Raw genomic sequence first — 20,433 nt, forward strand, 5'->3', positions numbered from 1 at the left:
CTCTGCTCCTGTTGGATGGTCTCCTTCCCGTAAGCTTTCATTCTCAACAGCACAGAGGCTGTCAGACCAGGGGTGGGACTGTTCTACTGTGTCCCTGCAAGTCTTGTCTATGTACCTCTGTCTCCCTTAGCTCCTCCAGGTTGGCCACTCTGGTCTCCAAAGCCCATACACAGTCTCTGAGGGCCAGGAGCTCCTTGCACCGAATACACACATAAGCCAGCTGCCCATTGGGACACCACTTGTTGGGGCAGACAGCTTGATGTTTTGGGTCAGCACTAAGTGAAACTTCTGACACTTCACAAACAACATTTGCACATACAGATGCTTGTTTTTATTTGCAATAGCATGCTGCTACAGACTTGTAAGTTTAATTTGACACCCATCAGTCCACAACAGAAAGTGAATCTGGATGTTCCACCTGTAGTTGGAGAATGCTTTAGAGTGCATTTGTCAATACGATTTGCAATAATGTCAGACAACGTAGAGATGCTACTTTATTCTCAAGGTTCATTACAACAGGAGTCTTCACTTAAATATATGAATAAAACTTCTTTAATTTTGTAATTGGCTACCCATTACAAGCATGGTGCCTTTCCACATATTTAAGTGCCCATAAGTTGTTACGAAGTTGGCTGTGGCATATTTTGTGTTTTGCTCTTATGAATGAGTGAGGAATTATTTGGTTGTACAACACCTAGAGGGTGTTAGTTAAAGTGCAAAGAATTCTGCACACTAAGGCTGGAATTGTGAATACACAAAAGGTCCTATTTCCATTGCACTGTTTTTAATACTGTAATTTGATAGTGCCTGTGCAATGCCTTGCATCTACACACAATAGCCACTGGAGGTGTTTTACAAACATTGCTTTCAATACCTCAATGTCTTTAGTAGCTAGGCCCGTCTGAACCAGGTAAGCCTAGAATTGCTTATTCTAACAGTGGGCAGAAAGCCACAAGTATTGCAGTTGCTGAGCTAGTCCTCAATTCCCACAATGTGGTGTCATGCTTGGGAGACTAAAGCTTTTGCTCTCAGGAACAGTTCTAGGTAGTAGGACTAGTTTTGAAACAATTTTTGGTGCATCCAGAGTACACCTTACAGCTCATGGAGGTGGAGTTATGTTGGTGTAATAAGGCACATCAGCAGGAGGAAGGCTGTAGACACTGACATAATTAGGTCAATATAAGTTGCATTATGTCGACCTGTGTAGTGTAGACCAGGCGTAAGGGACAGAAATTTATGTATCACCAAAGTCTGCTGTTCTTCTGCATGCATAAATCCCTTTTGACAGAAGACAATGAAACCAAAAGGCAGAGCTTTCTGGAGAGCAGGAAGAGAGTGAAAAGTAGAAGATTACTCTCTAGCATTACCCCCCTGCAGTTCCTGAAGGAATTTCCCACATATTAAATGTTTTTATTTATATATAGTGCTGCTCCGTCCTGTGTCCATTTACCATCCTCTCTTCTCACCACAGCTATGGGATATATCCTCACAATAAAGTTGGACTTAACTTCACCTCAGTTTTATGCTAAAAGGTATTTGCTTATTAAAGATGTAGAAAAATTGATTTATTCTAAAAGCGGTTACCCTAAATTAGTTATTTTACCCCAATTAGTCAAACAGATTAAGCATAAATACAGAAAAGAAACTTTATTACTTGTTTCAAATATTACATGCACTTTCAAAAATTAAAACTCTTTATTTAAACATCTCAATAGCATCTTGTCCACTTGGAGGCAGCAAAGAATACCAAGACAAATATTTTGAAAAGCATTTACAAAAATACATTGCACAAAGTCCTATCTTGCTTCTTTAAAAATAAATTAGTGTTATTCAAAATATTCCCACCCCAGCTCCTAATTTCAAATTTATACAGGATAATTGACTTATATATTTAACTTATATGAAACACCTGTACATGTTTTATCTAGCTCTTCTGCATAAGCCATTGGTTCTGTTTCTAGCTGAACTTAAACACTCTTTCTATGGAGATTTTTTAAAAACATTTGAGGACTATTGTGCAACATACAGAACTCTAATTCAAAAAACCAGTCAGCACCATCATTCATCTTTCTGAAAAATATAACAGCACATCTGTAATTAAGTTGACCCAATAAAATGCATTACAACAGTAAGATAAATTTCTCACATGAATGTCTTTCAGGAATCTTGTTTATAAAGGGTTTCCAGTAACATTCAGAAATAAAATTACAAAATGAGTATTTACATAGGGAGAGCTGTGCAAGCAGTTTGTTAGCAAAATGCAGTGTTAATACAATGTAATTTCCAATTAAATGCAGTAAAGATAATGCTATTAACAGTCATTGCTCTAACATTCTTCAATGGGTATTGATCCTCCAGTTTAAGGGTATATAAATTGAAACATTGTCTAAGGAATTGTATCTAAATATAGTGGCATTGAGTGTGACTCTCTTTTGCAAGTTACTTCACTGCAGAATTGCTTTTTTAAATTAAAAGTTGAGTCTATGACATGGAACCTATTTTCACTTAGTGCTTCCACAGTGCAGCACTTATAAAGTGAGCCAGCCCAATTAATTCTGTGTTGAAGAGAGATTTCTGCGCACCAAGATTTGCCTTTGCAATTTGAGCTCTGAATTGGTCTTATCTGCAGACCATTAGCCAGACTCTCACCTTGGTATAGGAGATAAGCCTACTAGATTGCTCAGTAAATGTTAGTACACTGAGCGATTATTCTAACAAGCTATGTCAAAAGGAAACTAAATAGGAAGAAAACTTAAAATAACTGTTGTGGTTTAAAATCAGCCTTGACTTCTACATTAATGGATGGTTCCATGTTAAAGGAAAGACTTTTATGCCTCTGATGTTTAAATTATTTTTGGTTCCATTCACTTTGCTTGACTGTAACATGTTTCATATTCTGCATCTCCTCAGGAAGTCCTTTTGGGCCTAGCAACAAGTTCAAAAGTCATGGTCAACTAAAGCATATATTAGCCACAATTAGTGTTTAAAAGTGTTCATACGTTTTCACATAGAGAACCAGCGTAATAGAAGTGTGCAGATGGGGCCTGTTTTAAAAATTGATTTCTAGCTGCAGAAAGCATAGCTTCTTTAAAAACTGTACATTCAAATGTAATAAAATAAGTATCACCTGTTTGCCAACTTGGCTTTTGAACCAGAGTAGTTTGCATGCAATATTTTTCTCAGAATGGACACATTAAAATATAAAGCTGACTGGCAATTACAAGCTGAGCATCAGAGCAGGTATGAGTTTGTACACAATTCTGCGGACAGTCTTCTGCATTTTATTGAAGAGGAGTATTGATCCTGCAGTACATGTCACATATCCTCACCCTTTAAAGATTCCAGTGTTCTAGGTTTTCCAATATATACAAACAGAAAATATACAACAAAAAAAGCTGTAGTGTAGTAGTTTATTCAGTAGGTTTTCCATGCACTCTGAACCGATACAGACAAGTGTACTCTGTATGGCCCCAGTTAGAAAAAATTCTTAGCTCCACTATCTGGAATGTATTTTCATTTTTCTCCTGAAAAAACATGAAAAAAAAAATCAGACATCACTCGCCACTTTATTTTTCTCTGTAGACAACTGATGTTGATCACCTAAAGTTGTTTAAGAGTAGCAGCCAAATCACTACACTACATACATCATTAATTGCTTAAGTAGTGAAGTTATATACCCAAAAGATAATCACAATTTATGGATAGTCTCCTGCAATCTACACAAGCTGTCAAATTTTCATTGTCTTTGCTTGACTTCCCATGCTCTGCGGATATCTAGATGAAGTAGAACAATTCTTAATGCTTTTATTTAAAAGCTTGAAAGCAGGAATAAGATTTCTATAGCAAAATAACCTTTAAAATAAGCCATAGTAACTTTCCAGGTCACAGAGAATTTCAGATGAACAGCGCTATAGTTTTACTGAGTGAAAGTTACTGATCTAATCCACTGTGTGGTGGGACCAGTTTAACTGCAGTCCAACTGACTAAATATGGATATTGCAAATTTCTGGTACTGAAAGATTCTTCATATATGCACATTTTCTGGAAGGCAAAATAAAAATGCAAAAGTGACTCTTCATTTGCAATGGCACAAGTCAGGAATAACTCCATTAAGTTATTGCAGTTATCAGTGCAAGAGTTAAATCAGAATCCCATTTCAGAACACTAGCATTCTGCATACTAGCAAAATAGTGAAAGGCATCAGCAAATGTACCAAAGCAGTGTTAAAATTAAACTACTGCTACTACTGCAAGAGGCAAGTCAAGCGGCTTTGGCAACAGCTATATATTTTCTGTTAATGTGAGCTTACCGTCACTTGAAACATCTGTAGTGGCTCTCCTCCTTGATCATAGACATACTGTCCTAGAAGGGTACCTTCTTCCTGATATTCATCTTCTAGACCCTATCATCAAGAGTTAAACCTCAATTATTTTTTTTCCTTCAAATTTCAGATAATCAGAATGACGAAACTTAAGTTTGGTTGCAGTTATAGGGTGTCACATTCTTAACAGGGATGGACAGTACAACCACTAGTTATCATTGTGTAGAAAATAAAGGTTGTCCAGGAATAACAAGAATGGAGGGGGGAAAAAAAAGAATAAAAAAAGGTGGGACCAGGAAAGAGTGGGACTGAAGAAGACTGGGATGGGTACCAATGCTCATTATATTACATATTTCATGTCAACTGGAAATAAAAATGAAATTTCCAGAAGTCAAAATGGACCATGACTGTGCCATATAGCTGTAGACTACTTCTATGTGACAGTGCCTGAAAGGATTATGATCCATTCCTTTTATGATGGCATAAAGTGCTTGGACTTAAAGATCACTTTAGATAATCTTCACACAAGTTTAATAAGTTTTGATTACTTTGCTTTAATGCATTTCTCTGTAAACTAAACTAGATGAGTAAAACAGAAACATTAGAATTTTTAAAAATACTTAGCTTTTATACATTATTTCTCATTCATAGATCTCAAAACTCTACAAAAGGAGGTAAATTTAAGAGCAATAAATGTAAAATATTAAAATAGCTGTTTTACACTAATAACGATTTAAAATTGTGAACGGTTCTACTCAAATTATCCAAACAGAGAAAAACATTTAATACCTTAACTTCACCAGAGAAAGACTTACATATACTGAGAAATCCTTAGGAGCACTTGTGATATTTCCTGTTGGTGAAAGTGTTTTTGGTATATGTTCTAATGTAAAGGCTGTTGGGTAGATCATCATAGAAAGTCTAACTACAAGGTATCCCTGTGATCCTTTGAATGCCCAGCAGTTTCCTGGATACATGTCAGGCTAAAGAGAGGGCGGGGGAGAAAATAAATATTGAACATATTGGTAAAACATTCTAATGAACTTTGAGTTATTAAAGTTTAGTTTGATTAGGTTATACCACTGATTATACTTTGTACCCTGTTACACGAAAAACAGGGTATGTCTATTTAAGAGAGTTTCGGTAAATTACCAGATCAAAACACATTGTTTGCAAGAAGCAGGATTTCTCCTCTGCAATATCAGCATTAAAGGTCAGAAAGTATCACTTCTCATTTTTCTACAGTTATTGAATGGACATTTTCTTGATTTAAAAATTGAGAGAACATTCACTATAGGTATGATTTAAATTATTCATTGTACAGAGAGACAGAAAACATAACTACCCGATAAGTATTTTCAGTAGTGAAAGAATGTTTTATTCTCAAATGTTTTACAGTGGCTAGTACTTGGTGTTCTGGTGCAAGAGGCTGACAATACAAGTTACTCCTCACATTTGTGTTGGGGGGGAACCCCCTAATATTAAGTATTCAAAGTAGTCTGAAACAAGTTAGATGTTAGACAAAGGACAGCACTGAATATGTGAATAAACCGACTTTGACAGTTAAATTATACCCCCAGATAGCATTGTTGTCATACAATATGCATATAAGTATGCAAAAGTTAAGAGGAAGCCAAGAGCAATTTTTGTTGATAGAATCATAGAAATGTAGGGCTGGAAGGGATCTCAAGGAGTCATCAAGTCCAGCCTGTTATACTGAGGCAGGAACAAGCAAATCTAGAGCATCCATGACAGGAGGTTGTCCAACCTGTTCTTAAAAAATTAATTATAGGGATTCCACAATTTTCCAGGGAAGCCTCTTCTAGAGCTTAACTACCCTTCTAGTTCCTAATATCAAACCTAAATTTTTCATGTGCAGATTAAGTCAATTATCTCTTGTCCTACCATCACTGGACATGGAGAACAATTGATTATAGTGCTCTTTATATCAGCCCTTAACATATTTGAAGACTCATTGGGTCCCCCATCAGTCTTCTTTTCTCAAAGCTAAACATGTCCAGGTTTTTTTAACCTTTCCTCACAGGTCAGGTTTTCTAAACCTTTGATAATTTTTGTTGCTTTCCTCTGGACTCTCTTCAATTTGTCCACGTCTTTCCTAAAGTGTGGCATCCAGAATAGGACAATACTCCCGCTGAGGCCTCACCAGTGCTAAGTAGAGCAGGACAATTACCTCCTGTGTCTTAGATATAACACTCCTGTTAATACACCCCAGAATGGTATTAGGTTTTTTTGCAACTGCATCACATTGTAGGTTTATATTCAATTAGTGATCCACTATAACTCCCAGATCCTTTTCAGCAATACCACCTAGCCAATTATTCCCCCAGTTTGACAGTGAACCATTGATGATAACTCTCATTATGGTCTTACAACCAGTTGTGCATCTTGTTTATGGTAAATTAATCTACACCACATTTCCCTAATTTGCTTATGAGAATGTCCTGTGGGACAGCATCAAAAGCTGTACTAAAAATCAAGATACATCATGTCTACTGCTTCCCCTCTCCCATCCGCCAGGCCAGAAAACCTGTAGAAAATAGAAATTAGGTTGGTTGATGTGATTTGTTCTTGACAAATCCATCCTATTATCCTCTAGGTGCTTACAACAAATTGATTGTTTAATAATTTGTTCCAGTATCTTTCTAGTTTTGAAGTTAGGCTGACTGATCAATAATTCCTAGGGTTTTCTTTGTTGTCTTTTTTAAAGACAGGTGCTATGTTTGCCCTTCTCCAGACTTCTGGGACCTCACCTGTCCTCTAGGAGTTCTCCAAGATAACGAACAACAGTTCAAAGATTGCTTTAGCTAGTTCCTTAAGTAATCTAGCATGAACTTTTGAGTTGAGGTGCTTACTTGAATACATGTAACAAATATTCTTTTAACCTGTTCTTTCCCTATTTTGGCCTGCGTTCCTTTCCCCTTGTTAATATTGTGTTGAGTATCTGGTCACCTTTGACTTTTTTTCGAAGACAAACAAAATAGGTACTAAACACCTCAACCTTCTTGATGTCATCAGTTATTAGCTCTCTTTCCTCACTAAGTAGAGGACCTATACTTTCCTCAGCCTTTCTACTGCTCCTAATGTATTTTAAAAACACCTCTTCTTATTGCCTTATGTCCCTTATTAGGTGTAACTAATTTTATGCCTTACCCTTTCTGACTTAGTCCGCACTATTCTTTTGTACTCCTCCCTAGCATTTGGGGTTCTACATAAAAGTTAGAACCAATATTGTCAAGAGTGATTAGTGATTTTCGGTGCCGAAATTGATTCTTCCTAAAGAGGCGTAAATTTCATAGGCTGCGCGCCCAGAAAATTTCTGAAAACCAGATATTTTAAGCTGGACAACCAAACGGAGGTGCCCAAAACCACTAATGACAGGCCTTAGCCTGTGCTTATTTCTCTCATTTTTAGGGTGAATTCTCCTTGGGCTGGCCCTCTGGACAAAGCCTATGCACCTCTTTAGTCACTTTTAAATCCTCCAAATAGGGCTTAAGTATGATTTAAATGGTGACTAGGCCTTGTGTAGGCTCTCTGCACTGGTCTCTATTAGCAAAAATGAAGTTCCAGGTGCGTCTTCCATTTCAAGAAAAATTCTGGTATCCAGAGTTTCTTGACAGTGTAGCTTTAAAACACAACTTTCATAGCACAATGGGGTCCTGGTCCATGACTCAGTGCTACAGAAATACAAACAAACAGGATTTTAAGTATATTCTGCTTTTAATTACCTGGATTACCACTCTGGGAGACTGAGAGAAATACCACAAAGGAATTCCAAAGAGACTAATTAGAGCTGTTTTGGTCTCGTAGGTCTCAGAACAGCGAGTACTCAGAATGCTGCCACCTACAAAAGAAAAGTCAGGTTAAAACACAAATAATGAAGTGTTTAATTTTTCATCAGGTAACTAGTCTTGCTTTCAGTAAAATATTGTTCCAAACTGAACATGCCAGTGATTTTTTTCCAAACAAATATTCAAATCCTGTCAAATTCTAACAACTTCCCTTTAAGCGCTGTTATTTTAATGCAAGCGTCCTGTCCCCAGATTAAACAGAGTTTTACATTAAGGCAGCTGTACCTCACTTTTCAAATAGTTGCATATTTCTCAGAAAATAAGTACTATTTTCAGTTTGAAATGAAAATGTATTTTTGAAAAAGAGGTTTAAAACTGAAACAGGTATGTACTCTCTCAGTAAGTTCGTGTTCATAATATATATACACCATACAAAATAGCTATTCTCACTCAATTATCCCTCGGTATTTTCTTTTAAGGTTTCTTCAAACTTGTGCCATACTGTCTTACTTCAAGTATAGTGTGTTTCCAGAGTGCAACCAGGAGTTGAGTCAAGTTTGTATGCACTTTTATGGTGTATACTATTAACATAGAAACATCCAACTCAACAAAAAATAATACAAAATATATAGTATTCCTATTGTTTGTCAAGCATTGGACACAATTCTTGATTTACTGTAAAAACTGACAACTCAGATTACATTTCTGTAAATAGCAGACTGACCTATTTACAGCTTTTCTGCTATATTTACCTCCAGATTCTAAAGCAAAGTCCACCATACCAGTCTTGTCTTGAGAATAAAGTTTCAGTGCATTATTTACAATAATGCGTGCTTGCTACAGATATAAGGGAAGAGAGACAGTATGGAAAAAGAAAACAGGTTTGGTATTAGATATACATGCATTCAACAGTCTTTATTAACTAAGACTGCATAAACATTTTAAATAAAATTGTACTATATCACAGAATCTTTGGAACCAGTATCTTTATACTTTGGATCTTTCTCAGCTCCCAAGATAGCATAGTTTGGCAGGCATTACAGATCATAAAGGATAATGGAATTTACTTTTCTTTATTGCATCCAATGTAGCTACTTGTTTTAGGACAAGAAAAATAGTGTTTCTAAGTAACAAGACTAGACAGTCTATTGCAACTACCAAATTAACAGTCCACCAGAGGAAACTGCTGACTGAAGCATAAGACCACGTCTACACTACAAATTCTGGTCGATACAAATAACATCAGCATACAGCTGCCAACGTTAGTACACTGCTCATGCATACCTGGCTGCTTGTGTCTGCGCTGCATGTACTCAGGAGTGCTTGCGTCACAGCAGAGTGCAGTGCACCAATGGTTGGCATCCCAGTGTGCCACACACTGCCACATGGCTAAAATCTTTTTGGGAAATTTTCACGTGTTGTGGAGTAGAAATAAATGATGCAGGGACCTCTAGGAGTGAGAGGTCAAGTTCCTGCATGCAACTTTCTCCATCCCGTAATGCCATCTATATCTAATCTTCATGCTTTTAAGAATTCCACAAACCCACACAGCCCTTTTCCACATCTGCAAAAGCATGGAGCTCCCACAGGTCTTCACTGTCATTATGAATGTTGCAAATACAGGATGCAAGATCTTCCGGTATCTGCAGACTCGGAGAAAGAACTGCAATACTTGAGGACATGATGATTTCTTCATAGTGAAAATCAATTCAAGGCTGTTGGTGGTGTTCACGGAGCAGATGCATAAAGTGGAGCGCCCCTTCTGGGCCTGAGAAACGAGCAATGACTGGTGAGATCGCATTGCAATGCAGGTTTAGGATGAGATGCAGTAGCTGCAGAACTTTCAAATGTAAAAGGTCACATATGTGGATCTGTGCGCCAACCCTGCCTTAGCCCTCCAATGCAGGGACACCAGAATAAGAGCTGCACTGACAATTGAGAAGCGAATGGCAATCACACTTGGAAGCTTTCTATGCTGGATTACTACTGGTCAGTAGGAAATCATTTTGGAGTTAGAAAATCCACATTGGGGGCCATTAATAGTGTCCAGCTATGCAGTACTGACTCTCAGCAATGTACAGGGCACAGTGGATGGATTTGAAGCAGCAGGGTTCCCAAAACTGCAGTGCGGCGATAGTTGGTATGCATATCCCTATTTTGGGACCAGACCACCATGCCACACAGAGTAAATCCATAGACAAGGCTTACTTTTCTATGGCTATGCATGTGTTGATGGATCTATCAGGGATGCTCCACTGGTATCAATGGGGGTTGGTCAGGGAAGGTGTATGACACTCACATCTTTAAGAAAATAAGACTGTTCAGAAAGCAGAAAACAGATATTCTCTCTCAACCAGCAAATCACCATTGGAAATACTGACATGCCAATAGCGATACTGGAGGACCCTGCCTACCCCTTGTTCCCATGGTTCATGAAGAGCCACCTTGACAATACAGAAGAAAGATTTAACTACCAGCTCAGTACTTAGAGAAGGACACCTGAACGTGCTTTTGGTAGATGGAAGGAACATAGGTGTGTTTACTTCCAATACTAAATTTCAGCAAAAACCACCCACCAATGTTTATAGCTCCTTGCTGTGCCTCGTATAATATCTCTGAGGCCTAGGGGAAAAGTTGCTGCCAGGGTGGAGGTGGAGTGGCTGTCTGCTGAGTTTGAACAGCAAGACTTAATGTGGAACTATGCAGTTGTAGAAGGCTTTGAAAGAGCACTTTAATGGTCAGCCACATTAATGCACTGTGTTGGACTGTGCTGAGCCCCCAAACCAGTAGGGCCAGTTAGGAATTGTGTAGTGCTAAGGGTACATTTATAAATATTACACTGTCTTTTAGTGAACCTATGAATTACGTGCGGCTTGCTGTATATTTACACATATGACTAAGTGTTTTGTTGAACATATGAGTTCTGTGGTGCCATAAACTTATAAGTACAGAGTGCTTGAGTATCATGTGTCTGATGAAGTGGGTATTCACCTACGAAAGCTTATGCTCCAATACATCTGCTAGTCTTTACGGTGCCCAGGACTCTTTGTTGCTGAGTACCACTATGTATTCTGCAGGGGGAATGCTGAACTGAATTTATTTTTTAAAATAGAGAGAGAGAGAGAGAGAGAGAGAGAGAGAGAGAGAGAAATGTATTGAGTGACAGTACAAAATAACCAATGTGCATATAACAAAGGACTAATACAATACAAACTTCTTACATATATTAACAAAACAGAATTTTAAAATTAGAAAGGCAGCAAACATTTCTGTCCATTTCAGTGCACAGGTGCAATCTGTTCTGGCTGCACATAAAGCAACTGTGTTTCTCACAGGACAGTTATGTGAAGCTATAGTTTTCCTTACTATCCACCAGCATGGAGCAGTAGGGATAGGGCCCAGGAAGCCAAGTGGAATACTGGGGCACATAGGAAGCTGCCACCATGGAGTTCTCCAGGGACTGCAAAGGGTGAGGAGTTGGTGATTACTGGACTTGTAGGTCAACCAGAGTCTGCAGCATTTGTTTGCGCTGCCTGAGAAGCTCTCTCCTTTTCCTGAGGGGATTCCTGGATCTTTCTCCATTTTCTCCTGTCCTCTCTGTCCGTCTCCATGCTGTCTGCCATGTTGGCCACACAGGCCTTTTGTTTGCAGTCTGATTCATGAGTGGCTTGCAGGATCTCACTAGCCTTCTTCTTTCTTTTCCTCAGGGTTCCAGTGGTGTGGTGGAGACCACAATGGCAGCAGCTACAGATGAAACACATATGTATCATTGGATTTAGTTACAACAGAAAGGGAAAGATAAGTTTCAAAATCCCCTGCCCTTATTCCTATACATTTTTTTAAGAGATGCTTATTGACACTTGAGCTTTGGAGTACCTCCACAGAGCACTGCTCTCCAATCTCAGCCATGGTGCGTATGGCTCAGCAGGGGCAAATGAGGGATGTGGGGAGGCAGGCACTAAAATTTTTGGTTGCATAAAAACAAAATTTGAATCCCTTTCTCCATGGATACAAATATAGGACAACAGTGCTAAAGATTGGCACTATTTTCAACAGGTGGTGGTGATTTTAGATCATCTCACTTCTGAGAGTAACAAAGGCAGAGAGAGCATAGCTGCTGCTGGCATTCCAAAGCCACCTGGTTCATATGCTGCTAGCCTGTCTACTGCAACTGTGCCAGAACTCCTCTTTACGGAGGTGTGTGGTAAGTGTCCTACCACGGAGGAATAAAAAAAAAAAAAAAAAAAAAGTCAGCCACCCCTAGAAACCTATGGGGGATAACTGCTGAGTAAATCCATGTAAGTGTCATCGAGATCTCTCTGGAGGATACAAGGGACACTTCTATGTACATAAACTGCTCTCTCCCCTCTCCCACACCCACCTAACCAAACAGAGAAATGAAATGCAGATACCAACTCTACCTGTTTGTTGTACTGCTGCCTCTTCTCATAAGAGTGAAACAATGACAATAAAATATGCCTATGCCTTGTTTACTTGGGGATGGGCTGGTCTCCATCTTTAAGTTTAAACACAGTAAGGGAAAATGCATGCACACACTTACACAAGGTTCCTCTCCCTTCCCCAGGTTCATCGGTGCTTGGGTGATGGGACTGGCCAGACTGAAGCGGAGTCTCAAACAGGTCCTGTCTCATGGCATAGCTGGACCCCCACCTTGCCATACCTCCCGACTCCTCCTCATTGTTCAGACTAGGTCTCTGTCTCAGGCTCCTCCGAGGTATCTATGGTGGTCTGCAGGATGCTGGTGGGAACTCTGCCGAGCGTGACATGCAGCTTGTTGTAAAAAGTAGGAGGCCTGTGGCTCAGCACTAGATCAAACTTTGGCCTTCTTGGCCTTGTGGTATGCCTGCTGCAGTTCTTTCACTTTCATGTGGCACCGCTGCTCATCCCTGTCATTCGCCATTGCCTGCATCCCCCATGCAATTTTTTCACATTTCTGTGGCTGGTCCATAGCTGTGTTTGAACAGCCTCTTCTCCGCACAGGCCCAGGAGATCAAATACCTCTTGTCTACTCCAGGCATGAGCATGTCTAGTGTGCGGAGCTGACACAGTTGTTAGGGCAGTTACACACAACAAGGGAGAACTGCCAGATGTGCTTGCCAAGCGAGGCAATCAGGAAAAGGCATTTCAAAAATAAAGTGAGGTACTGTGAGTGGGAATGTAATTCCAGTCTCTGTAAGCCCTGGGCAGTGGGTCCCAGGCAGTCACTATTAGGCATTGGGGGCCAGCTATTGGAGTACTGTTAGGACTGACATATCACGCAGTGTCTACACTCTCACTGCATCTATCTCAGTAGGTCACCTGTGGCTCAATGTCATTCATGGAGATGGATTTATGTCGTGACTTTAACAGGGCATTTACATCAGCTGGAGACAAATTTGAGCATAGATACATTGCATCAACCAATTTGCACAAGTGACTTACATTGACCTAATTTTGTAGTGTAGACCAGGCCTAAGTTGTATCACCACAAAAAATTATATATATGGATGTTATTTTGGGGCAACATATCACAATCAAAAGATTGAATCTCTTATTTAAATTCCTTCTGAAACAGTGGAAAACCAAAGTGAAATCTTTGACAGCACGTTAGGTATTATATGAAGCACAATTTCAATGCATTTTAAATTATTTTTCTTAACTGCCATTAAATTTCTAATCTCTCTCAAACTTCCTATTTGAAACAAAATTTCATTACCTTGTTATATTTAGACATGACAAACTATGTCCTGTAATACAATCCTTTAAAAACAACTTTTACCCTACGTAACAATAGCTATAAAAGTTAATGAGCCAAACTGTTCAACATTTATTTTAGAATGCTTACCGCTTCTGTGATGCCAGAAATCACTGCATTATTTACTGCATTTGTTATTACTTCAGAGGTTGGCTTTTGGTTTGTAATAGACATGTGGAGAGTAATATTCTTGAGGATTTGAAGCTCTAGATCTCTTAACAAAACCTGCAGGTCGCTCTTGCTCACAAATTTGGATGTTAGCCTTTGGAGTAGTGATTCAGAAAAGTCTTCTTGTTGGTCACCAAAAAACATAAGTTTGACAGATTCTTTGACCTGGGCATCTACCTAGTAAAATCCATCAATAGGTAACAGTTACTATTTGGATACTCTTTCAAAATAATTTAATCCTCAAATCATCTGAAGTAATAAAATGAACAGTTGTGTAACCGGTATGCTTAAAATCCTTAGGTTTTTCAGAGCTGCAAATAAATGTAGCTTTCATATATCTCCATCTTTGTAAAGCACTTCAGTAAAAACTCCTCCATTGGCATAGTATGCCTTCGGGGAGTGGGTGGGAGAGGAATCTTGTAACACAGGACACGAACTCTTTGGAACAACTGGTGGGGTGGGGAGAGAAGAACCTAAAGGAGTCTAACACATACCCTGACTTGTCAAACTACTGCCAAAAAGTTATTAGTTATGTTAAACTTTTCTGGTTATATCAATTTCAGTTTCTTGTGTGTGCCTCACGATTATTCACTACTGCAAGCACATATGACATGGTGGTCTCTGTTAAGATTAAGTTGACAAAAGAATACTTCATAACATCACTACATTTGTCACCTTATTTGTCACCTCAATAAGTAGATTGAGTTATGAGGACCTCAAGAAGCTATTCAGAGGCTGTGTAAATACGTAGCCAGAGAATATGTGAAAGGCATTCGTTTTCACAAAAGAAGTCAGCAGACAAATTAAGCTCTACACAGAATGGCCTATCCAAATAAGTATCATCAAAATTACCTAAAATGACATACAACAAAAAGAATATACTAGACCCCTTTTCTACATGCAGAATCATAAATGAGATCAAACAGGTACGAAATACTGACACCTGATCAGTCCTCTCTGCTCCACAAATATCATCTTCCTGTACTCCCACTGAAAACACCACCACCACTGCTTTGGAATTAACAGTGTAAGAGACAAATGTAAAAAGGTCCTTACTCTGAACAAACAGATTAATAGTTTAGTAAATGGTTTGAAGACTGAAGTAAAAATATTGAGAACAAAACCATAACACTGAATTAGACAAACTAAATATGGAAGTCTGTGAATAAAGAATTCCCATCTTCCCTTTTAAAATCATAAGTACAGAAAGTCAGGCTAAGTTACCACAAGCAACTATTTCAAGAACTGTGCATTAAACCAGGAGACAAGTTATGTATTGTAAGTTGTATTTTGTTGCTAAAGCTGTTTGATCAGCTTGAGAGAAAAAAACTCTTCACATCTATATGAAATCCAGATTGCTCAACAACTCAAAAAGCTAAGGAGATCCAAATCTGTCACTTGATCTGGCAGTGAAATAAATGTCTTACAAATTGCTAGCAAACTATGTGCAATTTACATCTTCAGGGCTCAGATACACTTTATAATCTTTTATGCTGGCCGCTAGATTCCTTAAAGGAGGCACCATGAAGGCCAACAAAAAGGACGTGCTAAGTGCATGCAGCCAGGCTGAAATGTTTTTTCTGAAATGCAGAGCTTGACGTCAACAACAATACATATGATGAGTGACGAATATTTCACAAGTGTGGATTCACAGCTGCGTTAACCACATATTCTTCAATTTCATATCTGATAGGTAGCCAGATGAGTTTTTAACACTTCCAACGTTATATCAATTATGTTGAGATGAACTCCACTGTCAATGGAATAGGAGCCTAGATTCTGATGTGGGAGGTGATGTGCTTGAGAGCAACCAAATGAGTAAGTATTTAATGGCCTTTTAATAACTATGGAACAGACATCACAAACCCACATTATCCCCCTTATGTCAGTTTTCTCATGTTGTTCCAATTTACAATTACAGATTTAATGCTGCAAATGAAGAAAGAGGTGCTATATTTGTACATTACTTAAACCAATTCAGTTGAACTATTGCTTTACAACTGTATTTTATTGCATTTCTATATTTGTACCAATTAGCTGGACACAGATAAACATATGCCAATTACTACACTAGAGTATATACTATACACAAAACCAGTGTAATAGATTTACTCTCTGTGCTTTTCGTTCCATTTAAGACTTAGGTTTATCCCTTGTTATGTATAAGTGTCTAGTAAGATTAGTACTTGCTACTTCAAAAAAATCAGCATTACTGTTAAAATTAGCATTCTGTTGTTCTTTGAAAGTTTTTTTTCCAGTGTAATCAAACAAATGTGAGTAGAGTGTATTTCGTGTGGAGACTCCACTGAAAATTGTGTAAGTGGACAAAGGCAAGAGTTTTATAGCGAGTCAACTGTAGAACTTACTTTTTCATGAATTGTATCTACTTTCTCATAGCAGGTCTTCAAGTCTTGTGGAGTTAACAGTTCTGCCTTCATGAGAGCCAGCTCTAGTTCTAGTTGTTTAACCTTGGATAAAAGGTGCTGGTTTTGCTCATCATTTCCACTGGTAAACCCAAAAAGTCATAATTTAAGAGCAAGAGGTCAGAACAAAATCAAAATTAAATCAAATATTTGGTAGAATAAGACATTTGTCTAAAACACAAAGTGAACAACTTCATGGTACAACCAAAAATAGACTTTGTGACCTTATTAATGCATGATCTTTCAAATTAATAATTATTTATTTAAAGAATGTCACATTAAATATCTGTTTTAAAGCAATATATTCTAAAGTGTCAATCCAGTCTAGAATTAAGTATCTATGGGATTTTCCTTAGGTAGGTTTGTGGGATTCTGTAAGGTTTCTATAGAACCAGAGTTGATGTCTTTTTACATGAATTTGCCATATTATTTTAATAGAGTATACAGTATTTTAAACTAGTTAATGGAGATCAAACTCAGCATCTAAATTATAGTATGGTTAAGTCAGGCCTCCAAGAAGTATTTCAAAACAATACAAATGTGACAAAACTAGGTCAATGGGAATTATATGATAAGGGAAAATAGATCAACTATATCATTCTAAAACCATTTTATTAGTTGAATTCTTGTTTAAAATGATGTACACTCATTTCTAGCACACCATTTCTTTTCAAAATTGTTGTGTCTTGGAGAAAAATGCTGCTCTGTCCTAGTACACCTCTACTCTAACATAACGCGACCCGATATAACACGAATTTGAATATAATGCGGTAAAGCAGTGCTCCAGGGGGGCGGAGCAGGGCCGCGCACTCCAGTGGATCAAGGGAAGTTCGATATAACGCTGTTTTATCTATAACGGGGTAAGATTTTTTGGCTCCTGAGGACAGCATTATATCAAAGTAGAGGTGTAGCGTGTGATCCAAAAATAGAAATTAAGATTATTGACAAACTGAATTTAGATGAAATTAAGATGGTACACAAATTGAATTTCCATGAGTCCCTTGAATCAGAACTTGTCTCAACACATTTTAAGCATACCGTTTACCACTTCGTAAGTGGTCTCTGAGAAAATTCCAAAAATCCTCACTCTTGGGAGCTGTCAGGAATTTTTTTGTTAAGATGTTTGTTGAAAAATGCCAGTTACTCAAAACCGAAGCTCTTTGTAGAAATGGGTTAATTTTGACAAAATTTTTGTCAGGAAAAACTTCTCAGATCTAGGATGAAAATTCTAGCCAAAAAACAAGAGACATCCACTCCATATTAGTCAGTACCTCAGTGGTTTTGGCACTCATCTAGGATGTTGGATCCTCAGCTTCAAGTTCTTATTCTTCCTGATTCAGAACAAGGACTTGTATATGGGTTTCCCACATCACAGGTTAGTGTCCAAACCACTGCTTTACAGTCAGTCTCTCTTTGCCTCAATATTATTCATACAGAGTGGAAAAGCGCCAACAGAGGAGATTTTTGGAGAGATTGGTCAGAGTCTCATTTTTCCCCAAAGGCCTTGGTTTCGTCCCAGTGCAGAATGAAACCAAATACCAAAACCTCAGATTTTTTTCTGCCAAATACAATTTTTTTCCCCCTCTGGCCAGCCCCAGTCACCCACTTAGAGTGATAGTGAATTTATGCCTCGAACTTTTCTAGAGAAATAAGGTGCTTAAATAATGGTCAGATATTGGGGGCAGGATATGGGACTGTTCAGAGATGGTCTTCTTGCACCGATGTCTAGAATCTCCACCAACCTATTATAAAAAGATAACACTTATGCTGACAAACACTTCAACAAAACTTTAAAAGACACTCAGCTGACATACAACAGGCATTAAGAAAAGATAGTTACCATTGTAGTTCAGTGAACGATTCCTACCACCATCAATTAGTATCAGGATTCAAAATGCAACATATTAGACATAGACAGTAGTCATACCTCACTGTTCTTGTTTGGGTTAGTTCAAGTTCCTTCTGGATGTCCTGATAGATATGAAAAAGAATGCAGTTCTTAAAATAGATTTAACTTCAAGATCACAAATAAGGATAATTGCCACATGAAAAGGACATGCTTGGGCAGCACCCACATAAGATTACATTCCTAAGTAATTTAGTTTAATGTTTCTGTACATTCATTTATATAAACCATACTATGCCAAGTTACCCGCTTCATTGATCAGAACCTGATGAAGAACGATCTGTAGCTTTAAAAAAATACTCACCAAAAATAGAGATCAATGGGACTATTAAAAAATGCAGTAGCCCAGTTCTTTGGCACAATCTGCCATGCAAATGGTCAGAGATAGGTTCCTGGGTTTGGATCTCTAGTTGACAGGGGCCTAAATGTTTTTTTCCTTGTATGAGGGAATGGGAGTACAAGTCACCAGGTACTACTCTGCAGAGATCCCACATAGCTAATCTAAGATGTTGGGCTCTCCTAGCTCTCCTTTGTTACAGTTACCACAATGTGTGGCTTTGGAAGGGGAAGGGTGTAAGTGAGGTGAAAGATCTCCAGAGCTATCTGCTCCCATCCCCGTACAGGGTGAAGCAGCATTCCAATGGCCATCTACATTTAGGGAAACCAGTACTGATCCTAGGTATGAAATGTTCAGGAGCATGCAAGAGAGATCTCAGAACTCTGGTTCATACAGCACAGGAAACAAAGCACTAGACACTGGGACCTCAAACAGGTTTTGGCACTAGTCCAGGACGTTCCAATACAAAGAGACCTGTACTTATAAGTAAGGCTAAGATTAGGTCTCAGAAGTCATGGAATCCATGATATTTTCCACTTCAGCCTTGGAGCGGCAGGGCTGGAGCTCCCAGCCTCCATGGGGCAAGTGGGGGAGAGGGGAAGGGGAGAAAGAGACCCTGGAGACACAGCAGCAGTGGGTGCTGGACCCTCCTCCTTCCCCATTTTGTCACAGTTGTTTTTAGTAAAAGTCAGGGACCGATCATGGGTTTCCATGAATTATTGTTTATTGCCAGTAACCAGTTCGTGACTTTTACAAAAAAAATAACTGACAAAAATCTTAGCTTTACCTATAAGGAAATTTGTTGTATTGAGACAGACTTGTTTTACATGTGAAAAACAAAACAAAACAAAAAAAGTCTTGACAAAATGTAAACAAAATTCAACAACATTAGCTTTTATTTAATCATTTGTCTGCAGCTGTGGAATTTAAATGTATTAGCCTAATTCTTTCATTAGCATATCTTCACAGCACAGTTAACTCGTGTTATAACTCAAGTGTTACCCCTAACAACTCCTGCCCATATACAAAAATCTTTAATTTGAGTTAAATAGTGCTTTAAGCAAACTAGCTGGCCTGTTGGGGGTCGGTTGAAGTTTGAGTGATGCTGATGCTCAAACTAGTAACAGTGGGAATTGCAAGATCTTAAATTACAACAACGCCTCAGCAGTTAATCCAATCACTCTGCTAATCCAGCCATTCTGTGTTGATAATCAAATCACCCTATGTAATTCCAGAGGGTTTTTCTGGAGAGAGGTTGCCCTCACTGGAGTGTACTCAAGCTAACTATTGCAGTGAAGACAAGCTCCTTAGAATGGTGCTGACCGATCAAGTTTCATTTTCCAGGGCAAGTAAAAGGCAGTAGGTGGGTATTCACCCACGAAAGCTCACGCTCCAAAACCTCTGTTAGTCTATAAGGTGCCACAGGATTCTCTGCTGCTTTTTTAGGAAAGACGGTTACTCACCTTTGTAACTGTTCTTCGAGATGTGTTGTTCATATCCATTCCAGTAGGTGTGTGCGCCACACGTGCATGCTCGTCGGAAGACTTTTACCCTAGCAACTCCAGTGGGCCGGCAGGTTGCCCCCAAGAGTGGCGCCGCCATGGCGGCTGATATATACCCCTGCTGGCCCGCCCGCTCCCCAGTTCCTTCTTGCCAGCTACTCCAACAGTGGGGAAGGAGGGCGGGTTTGGAATGGATATGAGCAACACATCTC

At 38.7% G+C, this 20,433-nt stretch overlaps 1 protein-coding gene across 14 annotated transcripts in view; it reads right to left on the minus strand.

Moving 5' to 3' along the window:
• Positions 1-1,632: 1,632 nt before the first annotated feature.
• Positions 1,633-20,433, minus strand: part of SUN1 (Sad1 and UNC84 domain containing 1) — a 61,501-nt gene continuing 42,700 nt past the window's right edge. For all 14 annotated transcript variants that reach the window (XM_075069211.1, XM_032770988.2, XM_032770993.2 and 11 more), the window contains 8 exons: positions 18,404-18,447; positions 16,420-16,558; positions 13,976-14,230; positions 8,883-8,967; positions 8,068-8,183; positions 5,137-5,304; positions 4,310-4,402; positions 1,633-3,524 (listed from right to left, as the gene is read on the minus strand). In XM_075069211.1, coding sequence (XP_074925312.1) covers positions 3,411-3,524; positions 4,310-4,402; positions 5,137-5,304; positions 8,068-8,183; positions 8,883-8,967; positions 13,976-14,230; positions 16,420-16,558; positions 18,404-18,447 — 1,014 coding nt within the window. In that variant the 3' untranslated portion in view covers positions 1,633-3,410. The remainder of the gene's footprint in view (positions 3,525-4,309; positions 4,403-5,136; positions 5,305-8,067; positions 8,184-8,882; positions 8,968-13,975; positions 14,231-16,419; positions 16,559-18,403; positions 18,448-20,433) is intronic.

The sequence above is a fragment of the Chelonoidis abingdonii genome, chromosome 9 (assembly GCF_003597395.2).
Source record: "Chelonoidis abingdonii isolate Lonesome George chromosome 9, CheloAbing_2.0, whole genome shotgun sequence".
Lineage (NCBI taxonomy): Eukaryota > Metazoa > Chordata > Testudines > Testudinidae > Chelonoidis > Chelonoidis abingdonii.